At 42.7% G+C, this 15,965-nt stretch overlaps 1 protein-coding gene across 1 annotated transcript in view; it reads left to right on the top strand.

Moving 5' to 3' along the window:
- The window catches only part of LOC138738576 (SAM domain-containing protein SAMSN-1-like), a 71,129-nt gene extending 56,727 nt beyond the window's left edge, over positions 1-14,402 (top strand). The window contains exons 6-8 of the mRNA XM_069889036.1: positions 4,033-4,239; positions 6,464-6,617; positions 10,142-14,402. Coding sequence (XP_069745137.1) covers positions 4,033-4,239; positions 6,464-6,617; positions 10,142-10,335 — 555 coding nt within the window. The 3' untranslated portion in view covers positions 10,336-14,402. The remainder of the gene's footprint in view (positions 1-4,032; positions 4,240-6,463; positions 6,618-10,141) is intronic.
- Positions 14,403-15,965: the final 1,563 nt, after the last annotated feature.

Here is a 15,965-nt window from a genome sequence, read left to right as displayed (position 1 = left end):
TCGATAGTGGGGAGAGTTTTGGCTGTGATCTCCTGGGCAGTGTCCATTACATTTTGCAAGGCTTTCCATTCAAAGGTATTGGGGCTCCCATACCAAGTAGTGATGCAGCTGGTCAGCACACCTTCCACTGCACATCTGTAAGTTTACTAAGGTTTCTGATGACAATAATGTCCCCACCCCAACCCATGCCCTCAGCTCCATGCATCTGGGAACCACCTGGGATTTTAGGAAATTAGGATATTTTTCCCTTGGCAGGAGATTGATGAATCCAATGAAACCTTCTTTTCTTTTTCTTTTCTCTCTTCAATTATATTGACTATTTCCTTTTTTTTCCTGGGTGGATGGGAAGGGGGAGGGTTAGAGCTTTTTCTCAAAAATTAAAAAAAATGGTTTTACAATGCCATACCAAACCTCTGCAAACTCCTGTGGAAATAGAAGCATTTTCTTCATGATGTCTTTCATGTTTTGGGCCCAGGAAAGGTTCTCTGAAATAGTGACTCACAGGAATTTAAATTTTCTCACCCTCTCCACCTCTGATCCCCGAATGATCACTGGATCATTCATCTTTGGTTTTCCCCTCCTGAATTCCACAAAAGCATGTGAGTTGGCAGGTCAACTGGCTCCTGTAAATTGCTCTGAGTGTGTGGATGAGCATTAGGATCCAGGGAAAGTTTATCTGGGAATGTGAGGAGAATGAAAGTGTACATATAATTAATACAAATGGATGGTCGATGGAAAGCATGGTCAGCTGAAGGACCTGTACTCTGCCCATCTATGAATCTATGACAGGAATATGTCAAGTGTGGGGGGGGGGGGGTGGGGGTGTGGTAGGGCTTTCAGCTCTTCAAACCAGTTCTGGCATTCACTGATATAATTGGAAATCAATAGCTAATCTCCATCAACCTGGCTTGCTTGAACTTGCAAGTGGCAGACTTTTTTTTAAGAGAGCGAGTTCTTCAATTCACCACACTTGATCAGAGCTTCAGCACTTCTTGTGAATGGCCTGGCTCTAATTCTATCAAATCACCTTGCCCTGGGGTCCCTAGTTTGTCCACCTTATCATTCCATTCCTTTTCCCAGAGGGAGTAGAGAGGTTGTGAAGCAAGAGATGGAGAAAGGGGGTGGGAAGTAGGCCGCAGGGGGAAAAAAAATCGAATTCATCTTGGCACAGGATACGATACATTAGTTTTGATCAATAATTCATTAAAGCCACGTCAGCATTGCTGGGTGCAAATCATTGGGTTCCTCACCTCATTGGTCTGTTGAATGATCTTTGCAATAACTCAAGATAGTGGCTTGGTGCCATTTTTTCAAGGTGAAGTGTTAAATTTTGTCTGTGATTCCCAGTGAGTGTCAGAGTCACAGAGGTCATACAACTTGGAAACAGGCCCTTTGGACAACTTGCCCGCAACAACCAAAATGTCCCACACACATTTGTCCCACCCATCCTTGTCCTACCTGCCTACATTTGGCCCATATCCCTATCCTATCCATGCATCCGTCCAAATGTTTTTCTTAAACACAGTCTCATCTACCTCCTCTGCCAGCTCATTCCATACCTCCACTACCCTCAACTTAAATCCATGTCCCCTGGTTACCGATTCACCTACTCTGGCCAAAACACTCTCTGAGCCCACCCAGAAAGCAATTGAAAATTAGGCGGTATGTTGACCTCCTTTGTAAGTGGGGTGGAGTATAAAAATGAGCAAGGATTTGGTGAGATTAAACCTTGATCTCCAAGACTATAGAAAGATGTATTTGCCCAAGAGAGGGTCTAACATTAGTGCATTGAGTTATTGGAATGCAAAGGTTGTCATTTGAGAAGAGATTGAATAAGATAAACCTAAATCGTGTGGAATTTAGGAGCTGATCTACTTTGTTTAAGTTATTTGTCACATTATACCAAGTACAGAGAGAAGGTTCTTCTGTGAGCAGATGAACTGCATTTAACACCTGTTGTAGCTTCTTCTATGGTTATAATCCAAAGAAAGATAAAATAGTGAAAAACAAACTAATTGATTTACAGGATGCTGAGACAGATTAATGGAGTAAATGCTGAGAGGGAGCTTCCTCAGTTTAAAGTCTGGAATCAGAGATAAGAGACTCAGAAGAAAAGGGAGGAGATTTTTTAAAAATTAGACTATCAGAACGGTAACAGGCCCTTCTGGCCCATGAGCCTGTGGCCCCCAAATACCCCAATTAACCTATGACCCCCATACATTTTTGAAGGGTGGGGGAGGAAAATGGAGCATCCAGAATTCACCCGCACAGATATGGGGAGAATGTATAGACAATGTCAGATTCAAAACTGGATCATTGGCGCTGTAAAAGCATGGCACTAACCATTAAGCTAAGTGGGCCTTACTGTTCTCAGTCAAAATAAAGTCCAAATGTAAAATTATTTGTCCAAACTTTCAGCTTACATAAAGCCCAGAGTGAGAGGACCAGGGAAGAATATAAGGAGAATATTCATAAAACAATTTTATTATCTTCAGAATCAAATTGTCTTGCTCTCCCAGTAGTGCCAATTTGAGCTTGAAACACTCTTTTTTCCATGGCTCTAACAATAGCCTCTTTGGCAGAAATCCTGAAATAGGCATCCAGATTTTCTGCTTCAGGTAGGAAGATCACTTAGGGCTATTCAGGGACCCACACCAGTGAACGGGACCTTGATTTCAGCTTTGAAGCGCAAATCTGAAGACCATCTAGTATTTCCCAAGTGGATGGCAGTAGCGGTCTCAGGGGAATGGTTGATAGTTTTACTCTGAGCAGAACATGAGAAGGAACATCCGATGTGGAAATTGTAGGCCACCATCACACGGTGTGGACTGCTGTCACTGCCCACAAGCCTCGCATCATTTCCTCCCCACAGCATCACCATCAAAGTTCAAAGTATCAGTCAGCTCATTTTCAACACTTCCCAAAACTGCAAGTTACGTCAAGTCAAATTTATTGTCATCTGATTGCACAGTAGAACCATAGAACCCTACAGCACAGAAAACAGGCTATTCAGCCCTTTAGTCCATGCCAAAATATTATTCCGTTAGTCCCATTGACCTGCACCCAGGCCATAAGCTTCCAGACCTTACCCATCCATGCATCTATCCAATTTATTCTTAAAACCTAAGAGTGAGCCCACATTTACCACATCAAATGGCAGCTCATTCCATACCCCCACCACTCTCTGAATGGAGAATTTCCCCCTAATGTTTCCCCTTTTACCCTAAAGCCATGTCCTCTTGTATTTTTATCTCCTAATCTAAGTGGAAAGAGCCTAATCACATTTACTCTGTCTATACCCCTCATAATTCTGTAAACCTCCATCAAATCTCCCCTCATTCTTCTGTACTCCGAGGAATAAAGTCCTAGCCTGTTTAATTTTTCCCTATAACTCAATTCCCGAAGACCTGGCAACATCCTAGTAAATCTTCTCTGCAGTCTTTCAATCTTACTGATATTCTTCCTGTAGTTAAGTGACCAGAACTGCACACAATACTTCAAATTTGGCCTCATCAATGTCTTATACAACCTCACCATAACAAGTGCAATCTGACAAAACAGCATTCTCCAGTCCTCAGTGGAAAACATGCAGACATATAGCCAGACACAACACACATATAGACAAACAATTATATGAAGGACAAGTAGTAATATATACAAATAAATAAATAAATAAATTTTGCTTTGTAGATATGAGATGGTTAATGGGAGCAGTTCATTTGGTTGTTCAGTATTCTCACTACCCGTGGGAAGACACTGTTCCTCACTTGGTGGTGCTGGCTTTCATCCTCAGGGAGTAGCTGAAAGATGCTGTGCAGGGGTCTTCAATGAATTTGCATGCCCTCTTGATGCAACAATCCCGGTTGATCATGGCATTTGAATGGAAGGTGACTTTGGTGGTCCTTTGGGTTGGAGCAAGTGGAGGCCGCTCACATAGGACCTCCCCTCTTCCCAACCACTCATTTAGCTCAGGTGGGTTAGCCTATTTCAGAGTTCAGAGGGCAAAGGTTAACTTGCGTCTTGTTCTTTCAGAATGGTGATGTCATCAATATAATTAACAAGTCGACCATGGGAACCTGGACAGGAATGCTCAATGGCAGAGTGGGAAACTTCAAGTTCATTTATGTGGAAGTCTTGCCTGATGAGGATGACTTACAAAAAAAACACAAGCCACACAGGAGGAGCACACAGCCAGTCCCAGATTCCCTTCAGGAATTGTTGGAAAGAATTGAACTGCAGGTCAGTGTGGTGTGAAACCCTTTTCGTTTTGCTTTGAAGTCATTGTCAAGGAGAAGACTCTCTGCCATATTCTCTTCCATCATCAAGAACTATTTTCATTTATCTAACTTTTCTTCTTGCATTCCCGCTTGGAGCTGAAAAGGGTGCAGAAAAGATTCAAGATTATTTTATTGTGGTGTATTTAAACAGAAAATGTGATATTACACAATATTTATTTTAGTCTAGCATTAGGCAGAAAAAGATTTGCTATCAGAAAATATTACCCAGTGCTCCTTACAGCCAGAGAGAGAAGCAAAAGTGAGTCCCCCCTAGTCACTGAGTGTCCATGGATTCACCTCCAGTGCTCCTCTATCCTCTGCTGCCACACAGCCTTCAATCCAAACCATCATCACCCAAAGCTCCAGATCCAAACCTCTGACACAATTAGGAAGCTTCCAGCACCCTCTTGCATTTTGATTCCGATACCCTGTACTCGTTCAGCCAATCTCGAGCCAATCTCCAACAGTCCACAGCCTGGTGTGAGTCCTTTGACTGCAGTCACCAGCAGCCCGCATTCTATGTGATACTTCACCTCGAGTCAATAACAGCCTGCCAAGGTCACCATTCCATGGGTCATCTCCTTTGCTTCACCTTCTCAAATGGGGGGACGAGTGGTCTTCTCAACTTCTGGTGCCCTGTGCATGTCCTCTGCTTCCCTGAAGTCTGCAACATCTCATGGCAGCTGCCGATCAGAGGTGTTGCCTTCTTGGGCCAGTCCCTGTGGTCACTGAATTTTAAAATAAACAACCATTGGCTCCTTTAACAGGCTGCTTAAAGCCTGTACAGAGTTGATCGCAGTCAAAGTGGACAGCTGGACCACACTCGGGAGTGCTGAGGCTTCCTCCCCACTCTCCTTGGGCCCGCACCAGAGGCAGTGCTGGCGTTACAGCAGCTCCGGCAGGGCCACCATTTTTTTCTTCGCAAGGACATTGCCAGGACTGGAGAATTTGAGTTATGAGGAGAGGCTGGGCCAACTGCAACTTTTCTCTATGGAGTATAGGAGGCTGAGGGGTGGCCTTATGGTGTATAGGAGGCTGAGGGGAGGCCTTATGGAGTATAGAAGGCTGAGGGGTGGCCTTATGGAGTATAGAAGGCTGAGGGGAGGCCTTATGGAGTATAGGAGGCTGAGGGGAGGCCTTATGGAGTATAGAAGGCTGAGGGGAGGCCTTATGGTGTATAGAAGGCTGAGGCGTGGCCTTATGGAGTATAGAAGGCTGAGGGGTGGCCTTATGAAGTATAGGAGGCTGAGGGGAGGCCTTATGGAGTATATAAGGCTGAGGGGTGGCCTTATGGAGTATAGGAGGCTGAGGGGAGGCCTTATGGAGAATAGAAGGCTGAGGGGAGGCCTTATGGAGTATAGGAGGCTGAGGGGAGGCCTTATGGAGTATAGGAGGCTGAGGGGAGGCCTTATGGAGTATAGGAGGCTGAGGGGAGGCCTTATGGAGGAGGTTGAGGGGAGGCCTTATGGAGTATAGGAGGCTGAGGGGAGCCCTTATGGAGTATAGAAGGCTGAAGGGAGGCCTTATGGAGTATAGAAGGCTGAGGGGAGGCCTTATGGAGTATAGGAGGCTGAGGGGAGGCCTTATGGAGTATAGGAGGCTGAGGGGAGGCCTTATGGAGTATAGGAGGTTGAGGGGAGGCCTTATGGAGTATAGGAGGCTGAGGGGAGGCCTTATGGAGTATAGGCAATGATGGAACTAGTCAGAATGCTCTCCACTTGCAGAAATTTGCAAGTTTTCGGTGATATAGCAAATATCCTCAAACTCTTCACGAAGCATAGCTGCTGGCGGGCTTTCTTCATGATGGCATTGACATGAAGGTCCCAGGAATGATCTCCAGAGATGTTGATCCTGAGAAATTGGAAGTTCTTAACCCTTTCCACTGCTGACCCCTCGATGAAGACTCGTTTGTTCTCTCCTGATCTCTCCCTCCTGAAGTCCACAATCAGTTCCTCAGTTTTGCTAATGTTGAGTTCAAGGTGGTTGCTGTGACACCACATGGATGTGGAGGTGTATGACAAGGTCTTTCAAAATAAATGATTATGCAAAACTTAGCACTGTCAACTAAGGAGTCATGAGAAAGGTGACCAAAACCATTCAAAAAGTAGATTTAAAGATGTTGAAAGATTATTTGTTTTCTCTCCTTATGTGTAATGGTCTTGTTTCTTTCCCTTTTTTTTCTGTAGGATCTTTATTCCACCTTCCTTCTGAATGGCTACCAGAGTCTAGATGATTTCAAGCATATCAAGGAGAGTCACCTCATTGAACTTAACATCACAGATGCAGACCTTAGAGCAAAGATATTGATTGCTGCTCATCAGGATTATGGCTGTGAGGATGGTAAAGGGGTTTCCTGCTACTTCTACTTAGTTTTGGTTTTCTATAGGAGAAAGCAAATTAATCTTTATAAACATATCTGCACAAAGATACCTTCACGACGTTATGATATCAGGTGGAGATGCAAACACTTCTGAATAACAGAGGGTATCTCTGGGGAAGATGTAAATAGCCATCATTACTTTTGTAATTTACCAACTTCTTTTGGCCAAATCCATCCCCATGTTAATGCACAAATATGCCTGAGATATCCAGCAACAGGTCTCGCAGCATCCATAGGAAGTAAAGGATAACCAACCTTTCGTGCCTTGATCCCACGAGAGGCCTGAAACATAGAATGATTTTATTTCCTATGGATGTTGTGCAATCTGCTGATTTCCTCCTGTACTTTTGTGTATTGGACTCAACCCCCAGCACCTGCAGATATTCTTGTATGATGCCCTCCCCATGACTTTCATTCATTTATTCACTCTCTTCTCTCATAGAAGCACAGACCCAGTGGCCCAAATCACCCATGCCAATCAATTTACCCATATGCAATAATCCCATTTGCTGACATTTGGACCATATCTTTCTATGCCTGTTCAATCATCTTGTCTAAAGAACTCTTAGACTTTGTGATTGTATCTGAATCCACCATCTCCTCCGACAATGCATTCCTGATATCAAATATTCTCTGTCCGGATCCCCTTCTTCAAACCTTGAAACCATTAACTTTTTTCTAAATAACTCTTAGACTTTGTGATTGTATCTGAATCCACCATCTCCTCCGACAATGCATTCCTGATATCAAATATTCTCTGTGCAGATCCCCTTCTTCAAACCTTGAAACCATTAACTTTTTTTTAAATTTTAATTTAACTTTTAATTTGTGGGCCCTTCCAGCCCATGAATCCCATGCTGCCCAATTTCATCCAATTAACCTACCAACACTGTATGTTTGGGAGGGTGGGAGGAAACCAGAACACATGGTGAAAACCAACGCAGACACGGGGAGAATGTATATACTCCTTGCTGACAGCGCCAGATTCGAACCTAGGTCACAAAGGCGCTTCTCGCTGTGCTGCACTCCCTCAGCATGGCACAGGAGACTTCCTAGATATTGTAAAGACACTCCGAAACGCTGGAGGAACTCAGCGGGTCTTTTCAGCATCAATAGGAGACAAAGATATATTCCGACGTTTTGGGCCTGAGCCCTTCTTCAAGGAATAAACAGAATAAGCCAGAAGCAGAAAATCTCAGAAAGTCTCAGAATTCAGATAATTGGGGAGGAATTCAGACCAGCAATTGGATATGATAAGGGACAAGATAAGAATTTATCATGTTTGTGTGTAATGAGATAGATAAAGGAGAGACAGAGCTAGGGAAAGGCAATGGAGGAAGAAGAGGAAGTGGTTTAACGAAAGCTAGAGAAGTCAATATTAATGCCTATTCAGAAGATAAGGTGATCTCAGTCTGGCAGTACATAAGACCATGGGCAAACATGTTGGCGAGGGAATAGGATGGAGAATTGAAATGGGTGGCCACTGGGAGATCTACGCTATTCTGGCTTATTCTGCTGATACCTTGAAGAAAGGCTTAGGCATGAAATAATGGCAACATGTCTCCTGTCGATGGTGAAAAGACCAGCTATGTTCCTCCATTATTTTGGTGTTTTTTTTACTACAGTCACAGCATCTCCAGACTTTTGTGTTTCATTCACCCTAGATTTTGTGACTCCTCTACTTTCTGACTCAAAAGATCAAGGAGGGTTACCCGCTGAACCTTGGCTGAAATGAAGCCCCTTTCTTAAATGTATAAGCATGAGTCCAACAGCTTCAGATAAATGTTAATCAATGGTGACAGGATGTTGTCAGCTCACTGCTCTCATTATGAAAGAACTGCTGATTCTGTGAAAGCAGATGATAGATAGAGATTATGGTTAGTGCTGGAGATGTACTTGTACCCAACACAACATCCTGTGTGGGAACAGGGTCAAATGATCTCCTCTTGATGCATGTTTAACACTTAATAACATTGGTTGAGGCAGCTAATCTTAAATAGAAATTTCACCCTGGATAAGAGTAATGAGCTGCTCCCAAGCTTTTTTGATCGTAGAGAGAGGGGAAATGGAGGTTTCTGAGGGAATTTAAATTTAAATTTATCAAACTGCATTGTAAAGGCCCTTTCAGCCCACGAGCTCGTGCCACCCAATTACGCCCAATTGACCTACTGTGGTGATACACCACTAGCCTACTGCAGGGGGCGATCTCTGCATCTGCAGGAAGATCACCGGAGGAAAGACCACACCTGGCCGGCTGTCAATCAGCTAACCTGAATAAATCTAACTCCACCCGGCCGGCTGTCAATCAACCACCCAGGATATAATCCTGAGCCGGCCCTTCCCAAGCCAGTCACTCAGGAACCACCAGTATAGCTACCACTGTAGCAGAGACTTTTAACTGAATAAAGCCTGTTGTACAGTCTTTCTCGAGCTTTGTGTCTGCTTACTGCTGCAGCAGTGCATCGCACCTACAACCACTGGTACATTTTGATCAGTGGGAGGAATCCGAAGCCCCTGGGGGAAACCCATGCTGACACTGGAAGAATGTACAAATTCCTTACAGACAGTGGAGGATTCGAGTCCCGCTCATTGGCATTGTAACAGCGTTGCACTAACTGCTACATTAACTATGCTACCCTAAATGAATAGTCCTTCGCAGCATTGAAAGGGCAATTAGTTTGGGACAGCCAAGTCGAGTCAAGTTTATTATCTTCTGATTGTACAAGTACAACCCGACATTCTCTGGTCCTCAGTGCAAAACACATAGACATACAACCAGACATAACACACATACAGACAAACAATACATATGCAAGTCAAGTATTTCAGCGATACAAATAAATAAATTTTGTTTCATGAATATGAGGGTCTCGCATGGTTAGTGTGGGCAGTTCCTTTGGTCCTTTAGCATTCTCACTGCCGGTGGGAAGAAGCTGTTCCTCAGCCTGGTGGTTCTGGCCCTGATACTCCTGCATCTTTTCCCCAACGAGAGTAACTGAAAGATACCGTGTGCAGGGAAGAAGGGGTCTTCAATAATTTTGCACATCCTCTTCAGCCAATGATCCCAGTAGATCAGGCCGGTGGAGGGGGGAGTGTGATGGGGGTGGGGGGGAGGGGGGAAAGGAGACTCCAGTGATCTAAGAACGTGACAGGTGGTTGGGGATGTGGGGAGAAGATGAAGAGGTGAGAATACAGAGAAAGCAAGAGATGCCAAGAAGGTTGGGGTCGTATGGGCTGAAGTGGACATATAAGAAAAGGAGGGGATGTGGAGTTGAGGGAAATAGGGAGATACTAGGAAGTTGGGGATGTGAAATTCTGAGTAAAATAAACACTGAGTAATGTACAATATCTCTATTGAGATAGCACTGGATGGAAACCTCAGTCAAGTGTCTCTCAGGCAATAATGTTTGCAACATTTATTGTTTTGTGTGAGTATGGGAGCATGAGAATAAGAATGATGTTTTACTCATTTTTGTTGTTATAGTCTTAAGTAAAGAGGAAGACAAAAATTATCCGACAGCTCAGCCTCAACACTCTGGCATCAAGAAAGACCAGTCACAGTTGATGGAATGCCCCAGGGATTCTGGATGTTATGCTACCTCTGAAGTCTCGGACAATGGGAAAGAAGACCTGGATTTGGAGAACTTGGCAGAAATGGTTGAAACCCTGAACAACTGATTGCTATGGAGTTGCATAAGCTCAACAAAAACTGCAGTACTTAATGGGAGGCAGTGGATAGAGACAAGACGTTCAATCTTTTAATATTGCTATTAACGGGCTTGTTTTGAAACTATTCCTCCTTAATTTAATGTAAACATTTACAAGTGCGGTTTAGAGATGCCATTCTCAACCTTTCTTTTGGCTCTGGACCTCCCAGGACTCTGCTCAAAGCTTATGAATTCCTTTCCCTGTGAAGCAATCAAATTTTGGATTCTTCTGAATTTCTCTCCTTCCGACTACGTTAAAAAATATATTTATGTTACATGAGGTGAAAAGACTTTTACCTAAGTGTGCTGAGCCCCCCCCACCCCCCACTCCCCACCCCACCCCACAGCTGATTTAGAGTATTCTGCAATCTCCTGTAAACAAAATCTGCAAGACTCCTCTGGTATTTGCATCATTGTATTTGAACTGGGTTAATATTTTAATACAGTAAAACCTCTTTAGAACGCGATTCATCAATCCGCGGAATCGCTTGTAGTGCGGGTGTCTGTGGACCCCAAACATTGATTTGAGGATGCCAGGCTAACAGTGGCTAACAGCCACAAACTCAAAAATCGACTCTTATGACTTATTTACAAGATGTGGATGTTCATATGTGGAGTTTAAATGTCTTATTATAGTGTTTGAGTCACAGTATTCTGTTTTCCTACTTCCTGAAGCAGGATATGCATCTGTTCCGTGGCTCGGCTTAATGTGATATGAAATCTTGGACTCCAACTACCGGGTTCTAACAAGGTTTTACTGTATATGTTTTAGAGAAATGGATAAAGCAATGCACAGGCATAGGCTCTTTGGCCCATGTGTCTATATACATCAATATAAAATCTTGCTGCTTGCATATCCCTCAACCCCCTTCAAATTCATGACTCTATCCTGGTCTCTTCAATGCTACTATTTTATTTGCTTTCACCATTATCTCTGGCAGCTCGTTCCATAACCCACCACTCTCTGTGTCAAATTCTTGCTCCACACAACTTCCTTAAACTTCCTCCCCCTCATGTTAGACACATGTCTTCCAGTATGTGACATGATTGCCCTGGGGAAAAGATTCTGACTGTCCACTCTATCAATGCCTCTCATAAATTTATACATCTCTATGAAGTCTCCCCTCAGCCTCCTAATTGAATAAGTAACTGGGAGAAAATTGCAGCTCAGTAGGGAGAGAGAGCAAAGAACTAATATCTGTTGTTTACCTCAGCCATTATGATACTCAAAGTGCTGTCTTACCAGTTGTTGCATGGCATCCCTGTTCCTATACTCAGAACCCCTATTAGTGAATGCAATAGTGCCAAATGCCTTCTTTACAACTCTGTCTACCTGTCACACCACTTTTATGGAACCATGTACCTTGTACCCCCTAGTCTCTTTGTTCTACAATACTCCCCTCTTCCCTATCATTTATAGTGTAGGACCTGCTGCAGTGTAACCTGTCCAAGAGACCTGCTCTATTTTTCTCCCACTTTGGGTGGAGACTAGAAAAAGGAATGGTTGAACGTCAGACCACATTCGGAGTTCTGCATTCAGTTCTGGCCACCTTATTGCAGGAAGGATGTAGAAGCTTTAGAGAGGGTTCAGAGGAGATTTAACAGGATGTGACCTGGTTGGAGAACATGAACGTTAAGTAAACTTGGGCTTTTCACCTTGGAGCGATGAAGGATGAGAGATGATAATAGACGTGTATAAGATAGTGAGGAATATTAATAGAGTGGACAGTCAGCACCTTTTTATTCCAGGGAAACAATAGCAAATATCAGAAGGTATATATTTAAGGTGAGTAGAGAAATGTTTAGGGGAGATGTCAGACATATGTATTTTACACAGAGAGTGGTGGATGCCTGGAATGCATTGCCAGGAGTAGTGGTGGAGGCTGGTACACATTTGAAGTCTTTGATAGGCACATGGATGTAAGAAAAATGGAAGTTTATGTGTGTGAGGTAAGGAAGGGTTAGATTGTTGTGGAGTGAGTTTCCATAGGTCAGCAAAAATCATGCGTTAAAGGGTCTGTACTGGGCTGTAAAATTCAATGTTTTATACAGACCCATGACTCTGCATCCAATTCTGCTCATGTGACCATACCCCTCCACAACTGGCACACAGATAAGTCTCAGACTTTAAAGAAATAGATAAAGTGGATTTTGATTCTTATAGTCACGTCACGCACTCTTTTCAATGTAAAATCCACTTAAATGCTAGCCTTTCCTTCTTGCTCAACACAACTATATGAAAGATGGGTTGTCCAATTCCAGTGATGGGCACAGGTTAACCATAACTGGTGGTATTCCTGGAAATTCAATTGAACTATCTCATTGCCCTTGTCACCTCACTGGTGGGCTGACATGTCCATTCTACAGTTATCTCACTTTCAGTAGCCAATTAGAAGGCAAACAGATTTGGTTGGCAGATTCTTGTCAGCCAATTTCATTCCCAAATAGCAAAGCTTTGTCAAGAAGCAAACACAAGTCTTCAGACAAATGGAAATAGATTTCTTTTCTGCTTTTATGTTTATTTCTCATCCTGGATCTTTGCTTAAGCCAGTAATTTGGAGACTAACTTGAAAGGTGAGGACAACCCTCAATGTGATATAGGCCTCGAAAAGATGGGGTAATGTTTTTATAAGGTCTTTTTGGAGTTTTTCTCGGCATAGAGATCGGTTTCTTCCAAAGGTACTGAAGGAATTTTAAAAATCTGGCAAATATTCTGAGTGGATTGTATAAATATTGAATACTTCCAGAAAAAGAAGTTTAAGAGATGGATGGATAAGGCCTCATCATAGAGATGGAATTGTTGGTACTTTGTTTTTTTTTTTGTGTTTTTTTTAATGGGAAATGCAGTTTAAATTATTATTTGTGTGAATGTTATTTAGTGTAAGTAGAGTCAAAGAATCATACAGCCCAGAAGAGGCCCTTTGGTCCATCTTGTCCATGACAACCAAATTGGCATTCTGGGATAGTCCCATTTATCTACAAATCCTTCTGAATCCTTCCTTTCTCTATGTCTGTCCAAATGTATTTTGAATGTGGTAAATGTACCTACTTCTATAGCTACCCCTGACAGCTCCACATATCGACTACCCACTGAATGAAAAAGTAAACCCTCAGATCCCTCTTAAATCTCTCCCATCTCTGTTTAAATTTATGCCCCCTCATTTTAGAATCGTCTGCGCTAGGAAATAGACAGTGAACATTCACTTCATCATGGGGCCCTTTTGTTGGTTCTGATGTGTGACTTTTTACACAGATTTTTAAATGATCTCTGCTCTGCATGTTGTTAATGTTAATAGCTTTAGCCAATGTAGTTGGAAAATTTCCCATGTAAATATTTATTAGAATTTTCTACTTTAACATGTGGATTTGAATGTTATTTTTGAGGTAGTTTTGTCATAAACCAGATTTTAAATTGAGTATCTTGATAAAATTGTGTTATTCTTCAGTGAAAATATGGTAAGATTTTGTAAGTACTAACAGAGTTTTAAATTTGCATATTTCATCAATAAAGATATCAATCTAAAAGCAATGATCTTGCACTCACAGTGAAATGTAATGGGATGTGATGTCATCCATTTCTGCAGGAAGAGGGGAAAGCAATAGGGACACAAGAGAGATTGCAAGGGCTGGAAGCTGAAGCAAAAACTCTATCGGTCATGCAACATCTGAGGGAGAAAAAAAGAATGGCTGGCATTTTGGGTTGGAATTCTTCATCAAGACTAACTTCTGCAGAAGGCAATGTGCGGTTTAAGTGGAGAGAGGGTGCAGAATGTTGCAGTAGAGGGATCTAGATATCTATCACATGAAACACAAAAGGACTGAGTGCCGATACATGGACACATAGAACGTTGGCTTTTATTGAAAAAAGGGTGGAATATGAAAGGAAGAATGTTGTAGTACAATTTTACATCTGGGGCCCTGTGAACAACTTATTTCAGGATGGATACATTTGTGTGGATCATTAAATCTCTTGTAGCTGTTCTGGCTTTTGTTAGATTTCATGACTGATCTACATGCCAACTTCATGTACCCTTCTTTTCTGAATCTCTTAATAAATTTTGTACAATAGGAATGACTGTCTTGCTCGGCAAAGAGAAGCTTCATTCTGTTGACCCTGGATGGAAGGGTTATTCTTGTGAGAGAAGAGGCAATTTTAATGAAAGATGTATGGTAATGAGAGGGTTTAGTGGGATGAATGTGAAAAAGGGTGCTAGAGTGAGATGACAATTGCAAGCTGTACCCAACTTTTTACCGTATGTAACAGTTGAGTTTTGGGGACCAATTTTAAGATCAAATTTGGGGGGGTCGAATTTTAGATAGCCATACTTTTGACCGCAGCATCGTTCAAGGCGTCAGGAACTCAGATGGCCAGGACCAGGTGAAAAAGTCCGTGTTCGGGACGTAATGAGATCGGATGGGCAGGTGGCAAGGATCCATGGTCGGCAACTCAGATGGGTGGGCAGCAAGGATCCATGATCGGCAGCTCGGATGGATGGGTGGCCGGGCTGATGATCCACAGTCAAGGCGTTGGGAGCTCTGGTGGACTGGAGATCGGGGTGAGGATCTGCATTAACGGCATCAGAAACTTGGATGGGTGAGCAAAAGGGGCCAAGAATATGGTGAGGGGGGCAGGGTTGACACTTACATGAGTATATATGGCACAATCACTCCCCTCTCATATCCCACCAAATTATTGCTTTCAACATCACTAACACTGGTCACCAATATCTCATTGTTATTCTGCTTCCTGTGTTTTATTCTGCTGTCCTGATGCATGGACAATTTGGGGGATAGCACACAAAACAGATGTTTTCACGGTACCTTGGCACACATGGCAATAAACGTAAATCTGAACCTTGAACTTGCCCCGTCCTCTCATGGAGGAGTCTAGGATGGAGAGGGAACATGTCTCTCAATGTCAATAACTGATCTAGATCTTGTGTTCTTTGATAGTCCCCTGCACTTGAACACAAGAGATCAAAGGGTCACCACATCAAGGTTTGAGCTCGAATGGCTGATAATTTGAATGGGAGTCTTGCCTTACGGCATACAAAAGTTGAAGTCAATCATGTATTTTATATTTTAATGTATTATTACATGACAATTAAAGAAACCTTTGAAACTTTGCAGGAACTCAATGGGTCAGGTAGCATCCATGGAGGGATAAAACATTATCCATCTCTCTTGATGAGCCTTTATCCCACTGTTGTTGTTTGTGTGGCTATAAGCACCAATGCCCATCCATGTCTACTCAATTTGTGCAAGGAAAATATCTGATAGATGTCGTTGGACCTCCTGCTATTGAGAGTGGAATGATAGCGAAATGATCTGCTGCCCATTATTGAGTAGATGCATTTTGTCATGACTTTTGAAGCTTTTAGTTGTTACAACCAGAATTTTTTTTTACAACGTCAGCATCTTTCATACTTCTTTCAGCAGGCTTTAGAAACTCATGAAGTACTTCTGTCATATTGTAGTGAACATGTCAACTCATTTATTGTGTAAGCTACCTCAGTACATATATTTAAGACAAGGTTGTATAGATTTTTACATAGTAGGGGGATTAAGGGATATGGGGAAAAGGCAAGTTATGAGCATATC

The sequence above is a fragment of the Narcine bancroftii genome, chromosome 7 (genome assembly GCF_036971445.1).
Source record: "Narcine bancroftii isolate sNarBan1 chromosome 7, sNarBan1.hap1, whole genome shotgun sequence".
Classification (NCBI taxonomy): Eukaryota; Metazoa; Chordata; class Chondrichthyes; order Torpediniformes; family Narcinidae; genus Narcine; species Narcine bancroftii.
This window is presented reverse-complemented; position numbering and strand designations above follow the sequence as displayed.